The 18,210-nt window shown below is 37.0% G+C and overlaps 2 protein-coding genes across 2 annotated transcripts in view; both read left to right on the top strand.

Annotated features, from left to right (window-relative positions):
- The window catches only part of LOC127862188 (ecdysone-inducible protein E75-like), a 152,826-nt gene that overhangs the window by 75,978 nt on the left and 58,638 nt on the right, over window positions 1–18,210 (top strand). The window lies entirely within an intron of this gene.
- Window positions 349–7,825, top strand: LOC127862189 (uncharacterized). The gene is made up of 6 exons (XM_052401198.1): window positions 349–531; window positions 912–986; window positions 2,401–2,469; window positions 2,980–3,048; window positions 3,184–3,255; window positions 7,165–7,825. Exons 1-6 carry the CDS (start codon window positions 370–372, stop codon window positions 7,264–7,266), a joined length of 549 nt encoding a protein of 182 aa, XP_052257158.1. The 5' UTR covers window positions 349–369; the 3' UTR covers window positions 7,267–7,825.

Below are 18,210 nucleotides of genomic sequence, written 5' to 3'. Positions count from 1 at the left end.
GGTAGTCCCCTCCCGCAAGGGGGCTGGAAATGTTAAAAATACAGGCCTGAAATGCTTACCCCAGGGGTCAAGAATGCAGCAGGGGCCCTGCTGCATTCTTGACCCATTATGAGTACCATTAATATTTCATTTGTGTTAATACAAGTATATTTTGTTGAAAAACATTGGCTTGTTCCACAAAAATGCTCAATTATCCCTCTAAATTTAAGTTGTAATCAATGCGGGACAGAGTACTATAACTCTCATATTTCTTCGAAAAGTTGATTTCAAGCAACTAGTATGCATTTATATGGCTGCTGCCTACTAAATAACATTAACTGTCACATTTTTAGCATCGATGCAACGCAGGACATATTTTTTGCCGGCCGTATGGTAAACGATGTAATAAAGGGAGATATAAGAAACAATGCAGAGATGAAAATAGTTCTTGTACATGGAAAACCCCATCTATGCCTGTTTGCCACCAAAGACATTTCAGTAAATGAGGAGCTGCGGTTCGATTACGGAGTGCCAAATTTACCATGGAGAAAGGTTTGTTGTGTTCATTTGATTTTTATATACTTGTAAACCGTGACATTCATATCATGGAAAGTTCCACAAAACTGTATACAAATATGTCAAATTTGCATCTTTTAAAGTCTCTTGTGATGTTTAAAGCCCAATAATTCTCCAAATATATCATGACTGAAGATATATTGTATATATCATTAGTTTAAATTCTCAAAATGACGATGTTACCCCACAAAGGATCGGTTATGAACTGTGATATTACTTGTTTGTTGGCTTTATATGTTTTGAATTTCAAATAATTCTATTTTCACAAATGTGTTATACAAATATTGTCCCCAATTGTGTTACGTGTCCTTATTTGGCTGTGTGTTAGTTTCACTTATGTATATGTTCTTGTGCAGGCTGGTGAAGACCTTGTCAATCACGAGGGAAACGCCGTACCAAATGTGAAGTCACAGAAAGATACTACTCGTTTGGTAAGTTCTACGTTTATGAACATGGATGGCATGCTATCTGTGGAGTATGCTATTTTGCCAAAAATTTTAAGTACAACATAATTGTCTATGTCTTTTGGAATTTCCTAAGAAGTCATACACAAGGTAGACAAGGCATGACTTGTAGTTATAAGCAGACCAGCAGTATGTTTTGTTGCAATGTTTTGTTCACCATGTACTGGAAGACCCTGTCAATGATAAATCAAATAACATTAGAATTGATAAGACACAGAACGATGCGTTTATATATTTATGGATGTAACCTGGTTGTAGCCTATAGGCTATAATAATATTCACTCAAAGAGTCGATTTGATTTTCTACTATTTCATGAAGTATCTTTTATCAGAGACAATGAACAACACAACGTAACTTGCTTTGAAAATGATGTTTATTATAAGGCTGAGCGAACAGTAGTTCAATGAACGTGGAATTGACAAGTACGTGACGCTCACAAGACAGTAACATACACCTACATCATTTACATATAATTAAGCCTGTAACATAATTATATTTTTTCCTGGATACATGCTTTGCAGCTATAGTGATATATGTTGATGTCAATGTGAGCGTCATAGGGCATTTAAATTTTATTTTTATGGCTTGTTTACCAATTATCTGATATGTGTGATCTTGTCTTCATTTGTGATCTCATTTGGGTGTGTATTGGGTGTTGGATGTTCATTATCTTGGTCACGATACCGGTACTGGGTAATCATCAGCTCTACTCCATTGTATGACTATCATTGTAAAAGTATTAATGTTTTTAAGATAAGGTTAAAAATTCCTCTACCAGTAATATGCCACTTTTTGTTCCTGGATGTTTCCATCAGCCGCTACTGGAGACTTGAATTATAGTGCTAGACGTACCTTCATTATAGTTTGTATTTGTTATAAGTTTCTTGTTGCAACAATATTTGTGGCTTGGGTATATTAATTTGATTCACCGATTAATTGATGTATGTGATAATTATGATTGTCCTCATTTGTGTTCCTCGTCCCCATTTGGGTGTGTGTTATTATCGCAAATCTGGTCCACATAGTTGGAAATGACATGGTAACTGTAGGGTTAAGGATAATTGTTTTTATTGGCTGCCTGGGGGGGGGGGGTAAATTTGTGGCTAAACCATATCTTCAAGTGAACTATTTCCCACAAAAACGTATTCGATACATGGCTTTAGTTGTTTGCGTTGTTTGTGTGTGTGAGAACTGTTTGGAGAAAGATTTGCATTACTTTATACTTTCAATTACTTTTTTAACAATAAAATCGGTAACCTCTCATAATCGCCTATGCGTAACATATATTTCATAGAAATTTGATAATATTACAATAGCAGGTATTGTTTTAATATTGTCCTCATTCGAGTGGGTGTTATTTTCACTTGTGTACTTTTGCAGTCTGATGAAGACGTGGCCCATGAAGTTAGAAATTGCGTCAGACATTTGGAGTCCCAAGCTGAAATTTTTGTAAGTTGAGCTTCACCTTACATGTTTGTGATATCAGCAGAGTATGGTATATTTTAGCATGATAAATAGTGATACTGTGGCCGTCTCATGGCAGCTTGTCAACTCCGCATATTGCTGGCCCAGTAACTACTATATACAATAATGATTACATTAACATTAACAATATTGTATTAATAATATATATTTGTCTGTATCATGTCATATATATCTTTGTTGCTGGCATTGGGACATCAAGTATACAACTCAGGTAAATGTAATTTGGGCCTTGTGAGCTGAGTTGAGAGATAGTTTACAAAACTAAACGTGAAGTAAACGCTTAATTTTCTACTTATTGGTTGTGATCACAAATCATAGAAGACACACGATGCTATTCTACACATACCATTCTCATATGTAGAGCAAGAAATATACGCACCTGATTTGTTATATGTGTGAAATTGTCTTCATCTGTGCCCCTTGTCCCCATTTGGTGTGTGTTATTTTAAGTCTTGTTCTTGTGCCCTTGTGAAGGCTGATGAAGACGTAGTCTACGAAGATGGAAATAGTCTGAGAACCGTGGATTCACGGAACGATACCTTGGTAAGTTCCGAGAATTCCCATATGAAATTATGATAGGAAAATGTACTCGACTTTCTGATTTGAGTAACATTGTCCTCAATTGTGTCCTTTGTCCTCACTTGGCTGTGTGTTATTTTCACTTTTGTACTTGTACAGGCTGATCAAGACATGATCCACAAATTAGAAAATGACGCCAGACTTGTGGAACAATCCCAAACCGGAGTTAAAGTAAGTCCCAAATTAATACACTTTCAGTGATATCAGTAGAGCATGATATTTTTCAGAAAATGTGAAATGAAAACTTACCTGTCAACCTACTGGTAATAAGATGTTATTACATGTCACAGAAGACACATTAGCTTTTTGCTAAACATATTAACCTAACATTATATATTGTGTCAGCATATTTTGCACTGGCAGCTGATGTATACTCATCTCATTTTATGATTTGTTATGTGTGTGAGATTGTCTTCATTTGTGCCATGTGTCCTCATTCGGGTGTGTGTTATTTTCACTTTTGTACTTGCGCCCTTGTGCAGGCTGATGAAGATGTAGTCTACAAAGATGGAAATAGTCTGAGAACTGTGGATTCACAGAACGATATCTCAATAAGCTCTTGGGTATTCTAATCTGACATTATGATAGGAAAATAATACCGAGTGTCTGATATGTGTGATATTGTCCCCATTTTTAACCAGGTTTTTTAACCAGGTTTTCCGAAGGAAAAAACTGGTTATTAGATTGGCGAATGCGGGCGGGCTGGCTGGCGGGCTGGCTGGCGGGCTGGCGGAATAAGCTTGTCCGGGCCATAACTATGTCGTTCATTGTCAGATTTTAAAATCATTTGGCACATTTGTTCACCATCATTGGACGGTGTGTCGCGCGAAATAATTACGTCGATATCTCCAAGGTCAAGGTCACACTTTGAGTTCAAAGGTCAAAAATTGCCATAAATGAGCTTGTCCGAGCCATAACTATGTGGTTCATCGTCAGATTTTAAAATCATTTGGCACATTTGTTCACCATCATTGGACGGTGTGTCGCGCGAAATAATTACGTCGATATCTCCAAGGTCAAGGTCACACTTTGAGTTCAAAGGTCAAAAATGGCCATAAATGAGCTTGTCCTGGCCATAACTATGTCATTCATTGTGAGATTTTAAAATCATTTGGCACATTTGTTCACCATCATGGGACGGTGTGTCCCACGAAAGAATCACGTCAATATCTCCAATGTCAAGGTCGCCACGACTAAAAATAGATTTAAAAAAAAAAAAAATTACAAAGGGGGTTAATTTTTTTTGGTCATTTCAAAAGTTCTGTTTGAGTTTTCTCCCTTTATCAGATTTTTTTTCACAATGAAAACCTGGTTTTGTGACAATTTTGTCCCTTGTTGCCCTTGTCCTCATTCAGTTGTGTGCTAGTTTCAATTTGGAAATAGTCAAATACATGATAAATAATCTACTTATTCGTTGTAAGGTTTTTATTTTGAGTCACAGAAGACCCATAATTTGTAGTGCTATATATTTCAGCCAATATATGTTTTGACGCTATTGGTAACTGCAGTATGTTCGTCAGTGGTTTAATACTGCTGTAACAGTTGTTGTCGGCTTCAGTATTATCATTTGACATTATGATAAAAATGTTCTGAGTGTGACTGTCTGATATGTGTGACATTATCCTCATTTGTGTCCTTTGTCCCAATTCGGGCTTGTGCTATTTTCACTTTTGTACTTGCACAGGACGAGAAAGATATGAGCCACAAATTCAGAAAAGAAGACAGGCCTGTGGAACAGTGCCAAGCCAAAGTTGAAGTAAGTTCCACATTAATACCCATTTAGTGATATCAGCAAATATTAGAAAATGACGCCAGACTTGTAGAACAATCCCAAGCTGGAGTTAAAGTAAGTTCCACATTAATACACTTTCAGTGATATCAGTAGAGCATGATATTTTTCAGAAAATGTGAAATGAAAACTTACCTGTCAACCTACTGGTAATAAGATGTCATTACTTGTCACAGAAGACACATTAGGTTATCGCTAAACGTATTATCCTAATATTATTTATCAACTGCCATACCCTGTTTCCCATATAATATAACCATAACATATTTTTTTTATTACACATGTGTAATACAACATTTTTAAGCGTTTTCATTGGCTTAGTTTTCGTTTATTGACCAATTGCATTTTGTTATTTTGCTGAAATGACGTTGCAACGTCAAATGACGTCACAAAATGTTAACAACATTCGTGATTTATCATCATGTTTGCGTAAAACTTTATTTAATTTGCTCATTTAAAAGCATGTGATAAAAAAGATCTTACACTCATTGTCAGACATTTCATACCGTATTTTATTAAACTCGTCCAGGAATTTGGTTAGTAAGCTCGCCAAAGGCTCGCTTACTAACAAAATCCTGAACTGGTTAAATAAAATATGGTATGATATGACAACTCGTGCCATATCCTATATATATTGTGTCAGCATATTTTGCACTGGCAGCTGATGTATACTCATCTCATTTTATGATTTGTTATGTGTGTGAGATTGTCTTCATTTGTGCCATGTGTCCTCATTCGGGTGTGTGTTATTTTCACTTTTGTACTTGCGCCCTTGTGCAGGCTGATGAAGATGTAGTCATAAAATATGGAAATAGTCTGAGAACTGTGGATTCACAGAACGAGATGTTGGTAAGTTCTTTAGTATTATAATTAGACAATAACACACGGCAGAGCTGGGCCCGGGCGTCTATAATCGGCCCGCTGCCGACATAACGGCCCGAGGGCCTTTGGCCCGAGGGCCTTTGGCCCGAGGGCCATTATTCGGCAAGGGTTGATTGTAGACGCCCGGCCCAGCTCTATCGTGTGTTATCGTTTATATCACATATCATACTATTTTGGTCCTTCACGAAACTTTATACAGAAACAGCTTTCCATACTTTTATTTTCATTCAATTGATTACGCAGTTTATGACGTACCTCATGTGACGTCATTTCAATGAGGAAACTACCTAGACTCTCTGGATTTTAGGACAACAACAAATCGGAGTTGGAAGTTGGAATGTTTTATTTAACAGTTAAATATTTTGTTAAGCATCGAACGATAAGTGTGTGTGTTTTCGATGGATTAATATAATATTATGAATGTGAATAACAGTGTTGGGATATGAAACTGGTGAGACTGCATTTTCGATTTCGTTAAAATGTCGACTCGAATAACACGATGTTTTGTTGAACAATTGATTGATTATGTCTAAATTTAAGATAAGAGTCAGTGAATGGTTCTTTAACTGTTTGAATGAAATCGATGTTGAATTAAAAGGGAAATTTCTTTGATGAATACGTCTTTCCTTTGTCAGTCGATCAAAGAATGTCTATCCTCAAAGAATTGCCTGCTTACATCCAGTCCTTTTAAATGGAAAAGATGGATGGCGATGAAGAAATGTGTCCAGAATTTACTTCGTCATGGAAGCAAATTAAATTTTACGAAAAAAACATGGTTATAACACAACGTCGGTGAGTAGAACAATAACCAGTAGATGATGTTTTACTTCTTTTCGGCTAAGACTGAATGTGGACGCCATATTGTTCAGTATTAGCCGCGCGATCCCATTCTTTTCTGATATGAAAAATCGGCCCGGCTAAGCGGGCTGATATGATTTATTTCGGCCCACCGGATATGAATAACGGCCCGCTCGCGACGTCATTTTGTTACTATTTATAGTAACGATATGTGATATTCTGACATGATAGGAAAACTGTGCTGAGTGTCTGATATGTGTGATATTGTCCCCATTTGTGCCCTTGTCCTCATTCTGGTGTGTGTAAGTTTCAATTTGGAAATAGTCAAATACACAATTCATAAATCTACTAATTCGTTGTAAGATTTTATTTTGAGTCATAGAAGACGCATAATTTGTAGTGCTATATATACCCGTCAATATATGTTCTGACGGTATTTGTTACTGTAGTATGTTCGTCAGTGGTTGGTTTAATACTGCGGTAACAGTTGTTGTCGGCGTCAGTATTATCATTTGACATTATGATAAAAATGTTCTGAGTGTCTGATATGTGTGACATTATCCTTTGTCCCAATTTGGGTGGGTGCTACTTTCATTTTTGTACGTGTACAGGCTAATGAAAACATGAGCCATAAATTCAGAAAAGACGTCAGACCTGTGGAACAGTGCAAAGCTGAAGTTGAAGTAATTTCTACATTAATACACATTAAGTGATATCAGCAGAGAATGATATTTTACAGAAAATGTTAAAAGGACACTTAACTGTCTACCTATTGTTAATGGGAAGTCATTACATGTCACAGAAGACACATTCGCAGGGATCGACATTAACTTTTGAAGCCATTTGTCCGGTCGGACAAGCAGACCAAAATTTCACTTGTCCTCACCAAAAAGCAACTTGTCCTGACCATTATACTTTATTCTGCTCAGTACTTTGCAAAATAATGAAATAATACAAAATGCTCAAATCAAAAAGACTTTAATCGTTCAAAATACATGTTAAGATAATTGTAGGCAATGCAAAAAAAACTGACTAGAATAACAGGAAAACTCAAGATTATTGATTTTTAAACATTATACAACGCCATAATACCTGACAAAAACTTGTGTTTTGCCACAATTAAGCAGAAAGTGTTCAAATTGACGAAAAACCAAAGGAAAGCAGATTAGACATTTTTAAGCAGACGACATTGTACTAACGAAAACAACCACAAATGGGAATGGTGTTGTAAAATTCTTTCTATACATAGAGATGACGTCACTACGTTAATTGTCTGTACCGGTGTCGTAAAATGCATATTCTTTACAAGGGAGAATATTCTTGTTATCTTGGAAAAGAAAAATGTTAAGGGTTGCTTCCCTTGTCAACAGTACGGTGTAGTATCACATGCAACTATCAGAATATCTCGCGCTTTGTTGTGTAAACGTAAACAAAATATAATCGAAAAAGTTTTGTGGTAACTCCACAGAAATAACGGATTTAAAGGCATTTTTTCAAAGTAAATGAATTATTACGACCACTTGTCCCGTCGGACTAGCAAATTCTTTATTTACTTGTCCGGACTAACAATTTGGTTGTCTTGGACAATCGGACTACCGTTAATGTCGAGCCCTGATTCGGTTTTTGCTAAACATATTAACCTAACATTATATATTGTGTCAGCATATTTTGCACTGGCAGCTGATGTATACTCATCTCATTTTATGATTTGTTATGTGTGTGAGATTGTCTTCATTTGTGCCATGTGTCCTCATTTGGGTGTGTGTTATTTTCACTTTTGTACTTGCGCCCTTGTGCAGGCTGATGAAGATGTAGTCTACAAAGATGGAAATAGTCTGAGAACTGTGGATTCACAGAACAATATGTTTGTAACTTCTTTGATATTATAATCTGACATTATGATAGGAAAACTGGACTGAGTGTCTGATATGTGTGATATTGTCCCCATTTTTGCCCTTGTCCCTATTCGGGTGTGTGCTATGATGCCCTCGGATCAAATGATCTCAGGTTTATTGTTTTGGGCCTGTCTGTCTGTCATTGTATGTGTGTGTCTGTCTGTCCCAAAACTTGAACCTTGGTTATAACTTTTGCAATATTGAAGATAGCAACTTGATATTTGGCATGCATATGTATCTCATGGAGCTGCACATTTTTAGTGGTGAAAGGTCAAGGTCATCCTGCAAGGTCAAAGGCCATTTAAAAAAAAACAGCTGCCGTGTAGCTTCAAAGCAACCACAGTAGGGGGCATTGTGTTTCACAAACACAGCTCTTGTTTGATAGGGAGATTATTGGTTCTCTTTCCAACCAGGATATATTTTGAATATTTTTTAAACACATCCAAATTACTGGTTCTTTACAGGAAATTAACTCTTGTCAGCCTTAGGTCTTTGATGCAATCTAGCTGAAATACAGTTTATATTAACAGACTTATAATTAAGTATAGAATGACAGTTGAAGGAGAATGTTGACATAGCATTTTTATTTGAGAAAGTCTTTATAACTTAAGTTTATCACATAAGCAATAGAAATCTTTGATTAAGTTATGAAAGTATATGGTGATTTTTATTTACAGGATTGTGAAAACAGAATTAAAATAGTGCTGTTCAGGGGTTGAAGAATCCACTCGACCGCTCGCATATGCGAGTGAAGTTGACGGTCGGGCGAGTAAAATTTGTAAATACTCGACTGACCGGGCGAATGCTGTTTTTCAAGTTGATAAATATATATTCAGTTCCAGAACTCCTTCGACACCGATTCAAATTGCGAACAATTTTTCGAACAAACAAAAAATACGTTAAGTACACAAAGAAACTGCACTTGACAATGAAAAATGAAGTCACGGGCACAGTAAAAATAATTCTCAAAATCGGCTGCGCTCTTTTCGTCGTTGTCAGTGCTCTAAGCTTATCGATTAAAAGTGAATAAAACTGTTAAATATATTGGTCATTCCGTGAATTTTAATGTAAATATCAATAAAACAATAATACATCACTGGTTAATTATAAAACTTCTTATATTTAATTAAAAATAAACAGAAAAAAATAATTATTAATAAACAGAATAATTCCGAATTTCTTGATCAGAAGCCTTAGGCAAAATTTACCATATTGTAACCGTTTGTCAATCAAGCGTGTCTTTTAGTAAAAGTTCGTTTGAAATATTAAAATGGAAAAGGGTTCAATTGTTAAATATCTGCAAGGTGGTGGCAACAGGGAAAAGAAAGAATTAGAAAGGTCGTCAAAACGAAAAGCGGAAAGAATTAAGAAAAGGAAAGAGGTGCAGAAAACGTAAGGAAAGCAAATATAATCCATCATATAATGTAGATAATTTGTTTGCAGTTTAGTGTCACTATGGTAAGTAGGTTTAGAAGGTTCTGGTTGATCATAACTATAAATATAGATATCTATTTTTTTATTGCAGGGCGAGAATATTAAAGTGAAGGGCGAGTGGATTGTCAGGCCTACTCGCCCTGCAGAGCGAGTGGCTCTGGAAAAATTCTTCAACCCCTGCTGTTGCTTAAATTTAGAATGTTTCTATAATTAATTTCATTTGCATTTAAAAAAGAGAATTTTTTGCATTTGACTTTAGAAAAACACTTCTTTTTGAGATACATGTAGATTGTGGTATTCCATGATTGTGTGTATTGCAGGCTGAAGAGAAAGTGAGACAAGAAGCGAGGCGGGAAGCTGATAGACTGAAGGAGGAGAAACAGAGAGAGGTACACCTGAGACAAATGGAGGAAGAGCTGTGACTGGTGGAGGGGCAGAGAGGCTGAAGAAGGAGGCAGCTTCCAGGAAGCAGGGCTCTGACAGGGGCAGCAAGTCCTCTAGTAAGAGTCCTTCCCCTCCCTTTGCTGGTCCTGGGACCCCGCAGGAAGGGTCAGGAGGTCAAGATGCGGCCAGGCAGGCTGACACCAGTAGGGGAAACAATAAGGTAGGAGAGTGTCTAGGTATGTAACAGTAATGTGCTTGCAGATTCTGTGAAATAACTAATGATTTCATTGGTGTGTTAAACAAATACCAAAAAGTTTGAGTTATGATACAAAGGAAATTACACATGAGGAAAAAGTAATTCAGGACTTGCCTATATGTCAGAAGTAAATTATATAAATAAGATCATCTTACAGTTTAACAACTGTTAAACATTTAGTATTTGTCTGATATTTTTCAATTTATTCACATTCTGATTTTAAAAATGGCTTGACCAATAATGGCCTGTGATGACCGATGCAAAACCTTTGGACCCTTTCGGTACCTCGAACATCCGAGAATAACAGTGCCATAAACTTTGTACAGCAGCGTATTTGATCAGCTAAAAAACATTGTTTTTCTCTTTTGGTAAATTCTATGCTTACTTATGAAGAAGTTATCAGAGTTTTCAAAAACTTCATTTTGTCATTCTTGGATGAAAACTTACTTGAGCAATTCCTAAGCTTAACTGAAGTATTTATAAACTCAATATTCAAGATGTATTTGGGCTGTGCTCTGTTAAAAGGGGGTTTAATGCATTTGTGTAAAGTGTTGTCCCAGATTAGCCTGTGCAGTCTGCACAGGCTAATCAGGGAAGACACTTTCCGCTTGTATGGTATTTTTGATTTGTCGAAAGTCTCTTCTTAGTTAAAATCCTGTTAAGGCGGAAAGTGTCGTCCCTGATTAACCTGTGCTGACTGCACAGGCTTATCTGGGACGAAACTTTACGCACATGCATTAAACCCCTTTTCACAGAGCGCGGTTCATTTCATTTTATCAGCAGGTACAGAGGATAGGCAAACACAAAGATGATCAGTCGCCACTTCAATTGGACTTCACGTGTGAAAAAGAGTCCACCTCCAGCACGCTGCCTGTCTCCACGGTAACCTCAGTAAACTTGCTAACACAGGAGGCAAGGCTAATACTACTCCAAGTATTGATAATAGACTCATTCTCACTGCCAAGCATAACAAGAATTGCCAGCCAGTGAACCCCTCACCCTATGTGGGTAATGGTAATACGAGTCCAGCAGTATCGGAAGCGGCAGAGGTCACTTCTTCCAACAATCATATCGCAATGCAGCAGCACGAACTGCTGAAGAAACAAACCCAACAGTTGATACAGCTCAAGGTTAAGCAAGAACTGAAGAAGCAACAACAGCAGCAGCAACAACAACAGCAAGCAAAATTACAGCAGCAGAACAAGCAGTCCCAGCAGCAGCAACTGCCACATGTAGCAGCAGCGGGCCAGAAGAATGGAGCAAAGAAACCAGCAGATATCAACGGTGAACAGAACAGCTTAAACCACGGGAACGCGAAAAATGCCCTTAATGCAAAGCCAACAGTGCAGATAAACAACTCAAAGGAGGCTGGAAGTGCATCCTTGAGGATAGAGCCAGTGATGAACCGAAACAACCGAGCAGCTCCCAGCAAGGCTTCATTACAGGGCATTGATGGAAGCCTGCAGAAAGCTGCAGCACAGCAAGACCAGAGTCAGTCAGCCAGCAAGGGAAAGGCCACTATCAGGAAGCCTGAGGACAATCTAAACCAACAGAACCAGCCTGCACCTCAGTTACTGAGAACTGGCCAGTGCCCATCAATCTGGGCCAGCAGTCTGTACCCCTGGTCACCCACACTTTCAGCAGAACGGGTTCATAGGTCAAGGGCTGCCAGCAATGGGTCAGGTGAGGCAGCCACCCCAGGGCCAGGCGGAGCACAAGGGGGAGGCTAGAACACCCACACCTGAGGAGATAGGCAAGGGAAAACAGCTGCAGAACTCGCCCCCCTCTGATCAGGTCAGTAGTATAGAGATTCTCATTTCCAGTAACAAGATGGACAGAAGTTTATTTTTATGCCCCCCAGATCGAATGATCAGAGGGTATATTGATTTTGGCCTGTCTGTCTGTCATTGTTTGTGTGTGTCTGTCCCAAAACTTTAACCATGCTCATAAAATGAAAACTCTTGGGTCTATGTTCTTTAAACTTCACATGTGCATGCATCTCATTGAGATTTACAATCAAACATGGTCTGAGATCACTAGGTCAAAGGTCAAGGTCACTGTGACAAGGTCATAAGGAATTTTGTGACAAAAGTGGAAGGTGGGGGCATTTGCGGCCTATGGACTCACGTCTTGTTTTCAATTTGGAAATAGTCAAATACAAAATGAATTGTCTACTTATTTGTTGTAAGATTTTATTTTGAGTCATAGAAGACGCACGCTTTGTAGTGCTATATATTCCAGCCATTGTATGTTCTGACGCTATTTGATACTGCATTATCCAAAGGGAATTAAATTCCACATTAATACACATTGAGTGATATATATATGGAGTATGACATTTTACAGAAAATGGGAATTGAACATGTAATTTTCTACCTGTTGTTAATGAGATGTCATGGCATGTCACTATTATTCCCCATTTCCGACTAAAAATCATACCAACACTTACACATGTCAATTTCTCAATTGAAACTCAGCATATGTATTCACTATCACAAGGAGGTCACAAAGAATTCACATTCTCACCAAACACAAACCTAGCTGTGACCTAACTGAGATCAGTCGAAAAGCTAAGTGAGGTGTCCTATGGACACTTCTTGTTGACTAAGCAATTTTGAAATCACAGGGGGCACGAGTTTTTGTGCCACATATACCATAGTTATATAAGGTATATGGGATTGTTATTTATTGCAGTAATAGTGTAGGCTTATGTATGGTCTGACATCTGATTCACTGGCTGTGAAAGATGAGTGAGTGACTAGATCACTCGATTGGTAGAACGTTCGCTATACAAGCGAAAGGCTCCTGGTTCGAATCACGGTGTGGATGCTCATTTTGATGACAGATAACCTTTGTAAAATATCCTTACTTGTTTCTAATGTCTCATTTGCATGTGTGCTATATCCGTTTTTATTCATGAGCAGCTTGATGAAGACCTAGTCCAAAAAGAAGTGAATGTCACAACCAACGAAGAGTCTCAGAACAATGTATTAGTAAGTTCTACATTTACGCACAGTTTCCTGTTACTGCACATACTGTTATTTACAGAATGATAAGTGACTGTCCACGTATTTTTTAATCGTAGAAGTCACATGATTTGTCGTGATACATGTACATTAATCAACAGCATTTAATATGGTAATGTGTTTTTTTTATATTGCAGTATATATATTTCAGTATGCCCAATAGTCTGCAGTAATTTAGGTGGTAGCATTTAATTTGATTCACTTATTATCTTAAGAATGTGATATTGTTCATCATGAGTGTTTTGTCCATATTTGGATGTGTGTGATGGTCTATTTTGCTCTTGTGCTGTTTCATCAAGTCCCAGGAGCACAGAAATCAGCAATGTATTCTGTGTCGGTGTTTTGTTTTTGTTTCATTAAATTGGTGTTACTCAATATATTTACTGATAAAAGTTATGAATTAGATATAGTCTTCCTTCGTACCAGTTTGCCCTTATTTCTGTGTATTATTTTGAGCTCATCTATTTTTTGAAAAAAATGTATGAGCTATTGTCATCACCTTGGCGTTGGTGTCGGCGTCCGGTTAAGTTTTGCGTTTAGGTCCACTTTTCTCAGAAAGTATCAATGCTATTGCATTCAAACTTGGTACACTTACTTACTATCATGAGGGGACTGGGCAGGCAAAGTTAGATAACTCTGGCATGCATTTTAACAGAATAATGTGCCCTTTTTATACTTAGAAAATTGAAAATTTTGGTTAAGTTTTGTGTTTAGGTCCATTTTATTCCTTAAGTATCAAAGCTATTGCTTTAATACTTGCAACACTTACTAACTATCATAAGGGGACTGTGCAGGCAAAGCTATGTAACTCTGACTGGCATTTTGACAGAATTATACGCCCTTTTTATACTTAGAAAATTGAAAATTTGGTTAAGTTTTGTGTTTATGTCCACTTTATTCCTACAGTATCAAAGCTATTGCTTTCATACTTGCAACACTTATTAACTATCATAAGGGGACTTTGCAGGCAAAGTTATGTAACTCTGACTGGCATTTGGACGGAATTATGGGCCCTTTATACTTAGAAAATTGAAAATTTGGTTAAGTTTTGTGTTTTGGTCAACTTTACCCCTAAAGTATCATAGATATTGCTTTCATACTTGGAAAATGCACAAACTATCATAAGGGTACAGTAAAAGGACAAGTTGCATAACTCTGGTTGTCATTTTTACTGAATTATGGCCCTTTTTTGACTTAGTAACTTTGAATATATGGTTAAATTTTGTGTTTCGATCCACTTTACTTCTAAAGTATCAAGGCTATTGCTTTCAAACTTCAAATACTTTCATGCTATCATGAGGTTACTGTACCTGGCAAGTTGAATTTTACCTTGACCTTTGAATGACCCCCTCCCCCAGAATCCCCCCCCTTTTTTTTAAAGATCATCTCGCAAATGACCACCACACACTTACACTTTACCCCGCCCCCCACCCCCCCCCCAATTTTTTTTTTGAAACTGTTAAAAAACAAATATTTATTTTTATTATTTTATTTTTGAAATACCGTCCAACCATCGCACCCTAGAATCACCTCCCCCCCCACCCAACCCCCCACCCAACCCCCCACCCCCCCCCCCCAATTTTTTTATGTTTTATTTTTTGATTTATTTTTTGCATTTTTGGAAGATAATGTTATAAATGTCCACACCCCCACACTATACACCCCTCTTCACTCCACCCCTCCCTCCTTTGTGATTGAAATTGAGAGTCCCTTCACCTTTAAAAAGAAATAGATGAGCGGTCTGCACCCGCAAGGCGGTGCTCTTGTTACTTTTGCATTTGTACAGGCTTATGACGGTCTGGTCTACGAGGTGGGAAATCAAGTGAAAACAACCATTGAGTCCCCATTGCCATGTGTGTCTGATTCCCTAAACAAAGTTTTCTTTTGTGACATTCAACCAAATAACATAGGTATTTTTCTTGCAATAATTAATTTTCACTGAAATAATGCAACTGGTAAAATATATTTACACACAAAATGATTTATTTTTGTCTTTGTGCTTTGTGCCATAAAAACCCATATTCTTTGGGCAATAACTGATAATAGTTTATGGTTTTGAATATTTCATTTTCCCCATGTACATGTAATAGGATATAACTTCCACTTCAAATGAGTGTAATTGTAAAGAAACAAAATCTAAAATAAGTTTAACACAAACGTAAGATTTGCATGTTTAGAATGATTAAAAAAAAAAAAAAAAAAAAAATTTTCACTAATTTATTCTTTTCCAACATGTGTAGTGCATTTCATGATGATACGAGAATTCGTTTAGGCCATTTGAGTACTTACTGGTATAATATATTTACATTATTTGCAGGGATTCTTCATGCTGTTTAAACAGTTACAGAAAATGTGGACGAGGCACAGGTTATAATTGTCCAGGCATGTAAGTGGGAACTTCAAACTTTCATTGAACAGTTAATGATGATTACAACACGGATATGTTCTACATTTCTGTTCAAATATATACAATGCTAAACAAACATATTTTTGATGTTGTTCAGACATAGAATCTGCAAAAGTTACATTTTGTGCAAGGATTGCTACCATGAAGTCACTTTAGCACTGTGCTTATTATAAACTGCCCCAATAGTTGGTAAAGTATAAAAAAAAACAATCTTAAGAATACTGCACATATTTTTTCTTCCAAAACGACATGGCATGGATACATCTCTTAATTCTTAATGATCGAATTTTCAGCTGCGAATGGACAGACTGACTGCAACTCCTTCGAACTATTCAACAGCTTGGTACAGAGAAAACCAATAGTGAGCAATAGATGGGTAAAACAATCTCTGCTTGCTGGTACCACTCTTGATATGGTTTGTACATTTCATATTTAAAAAAACAACTACTTTGCTCTAAATGTTTTATGAATCTGTGAGCCGCTGTGGAGGTTGGTGGTTATACCATACCTATAATCGGTGAACCAATTAAATAAAACCGCATTAAGAACATGGTTGTGCTGTTTGAGTGTGTGAGAATTGTTCGGAGGAAGATATGCATTAGATTGTATTAAAATAATAATTTTGGTTGTGACACAATTCTGCGGTGAACACATAGCCTTTCCGTTTAAAATAGAAACAATAGTTATAACTTCCCTTTTCAGGAGAACTTCATGGTCACCAAGATTTGTCAATATGGAGAAATCTGTCACAAACTTGATTACCAAGGATATGAGTTTGAATTAAGGGGAGACACATGGGTTCATATAACCAAAGGTTTGTCATTTTAGCACCTACTGATTTTGAAATATTTTCAGTTTCAAATTTTAAACATTTTCAGTTTCCAGTTCCAATTATCAGTCCTAATTTCTGGCAGCTATCAAAATGTTTTACCTGCCATTGACATGCATGTTATGTACGGGATCAAACAACCACTTGGAAGAAATAGTCTTGCATAAAGCTCCATAATTGTAATAATTCTTTTTGATGGGGAAATTTGGGTGCCATGGAAACTAAAATATCCTTAAAATTTTCTTGAAACATGAACCACCTGGAGATTTGATGTAGGTCATAAAATTGGATATTGATTATTTGTGCAACTGCAACTGTTTTCGAAGGGACTGCAATGGCTGATTGGTATAGGCATTCTTACTTCGCATTGCTTTGTACTGTTGCCGTACGGTACAGGTTCAAATCCCAGTTAGAACACATGAAAATCATTCATAGTTACTGGCTTTTGTTATTTTTTTCAGTGGCTTGCAGCAATATATTTTCAAGATAATGATCAAAGGTTGATAAATATTTGTCTCATAGATCGTATGACAAAATATTGCATTGATACATTAGTGAAAACTGATTATATGCCATGTTATACATTAATTGTAGGTCAGCTTTTGAAACTTATTAAGGATATTGGCGGCATCCCAGTTATCAACTCAACAGAAGATACAGTTGTTGTGTGTGCAGACAACATGTTGCATACTTCAAGTAAGCATTATAAAAACGCTTAAATATTATTGTAGTAGCTGATGAATATTTAGTTTCAGTGCTCAAATAGAGCTTGGACAATTATTGTCTGTCCGTTGTTAAACAGCTTACATACATCCTAGCGAATTTTGTCTATTAATGAAACTCGCAACATTTCCAAGTCACTTACTAAACCACTTATATAGTACTACTCTGGTCTAGTTGAGAGCTTTTCCCTTCAAGTGTTGTTATTCCCTATCAATTTGTTGTGTGTTTCCAGGTCAATGTGTAACCAAAGAGTGGGTGTTCAGTTGCATTGTGGAAGGAAAGATGGTATCATTGAAAGAACAGACAACGGATGGGGACATTGTTTATAATAGCGATGAATTATGTGTGATTAATGAACCACTGAATAAAGTAATTGTAGCAAAGTCAGGGTCAGCTAATGGGAAAGGCCGGTCACAGAAAGCCCAATGTTGCATATACTGCGAAAAGCTAGATTACAAGTTACATAGACACCTTGAGCAACAACACTCCAATGAAATTGAAGAAGCTAAGATTCTCAACATGCCAAAGAGATCCAAAAAGGAGACGGGCATGGGCAGCCATAACTGCCAAGGGTAATATTCTGCACAATACAAAAGTAAAAGAAAAAGGGGTGGGTATCCTAATACCTAGGTACAGACAGAGCAAAGAACAAGATAGAAAGAAATATCTGAGCGGTGAGTTCTGTAGGATGCTAATCATTTCG

The sequence above is a fragment of the Dreissena polymorpha genome, chromosome 16 (genome assembly GCF_020536995.1).
Source record: "Dreissena polymorpha isolate Duluth1 chromosome 16, UMN_Dpol_1.0, whole genome shotgun sequence".
NCBI lineage: Eukaryota > Metazoa > Mollusca > Bivalvia > Myida > Dreissenidae > Dreissena > Dreissena polymorpha.
Note: the sequence above shows the minus strand (reverse complement) of the source record. Positions and strands in the feature narration are given on the sequence as shown.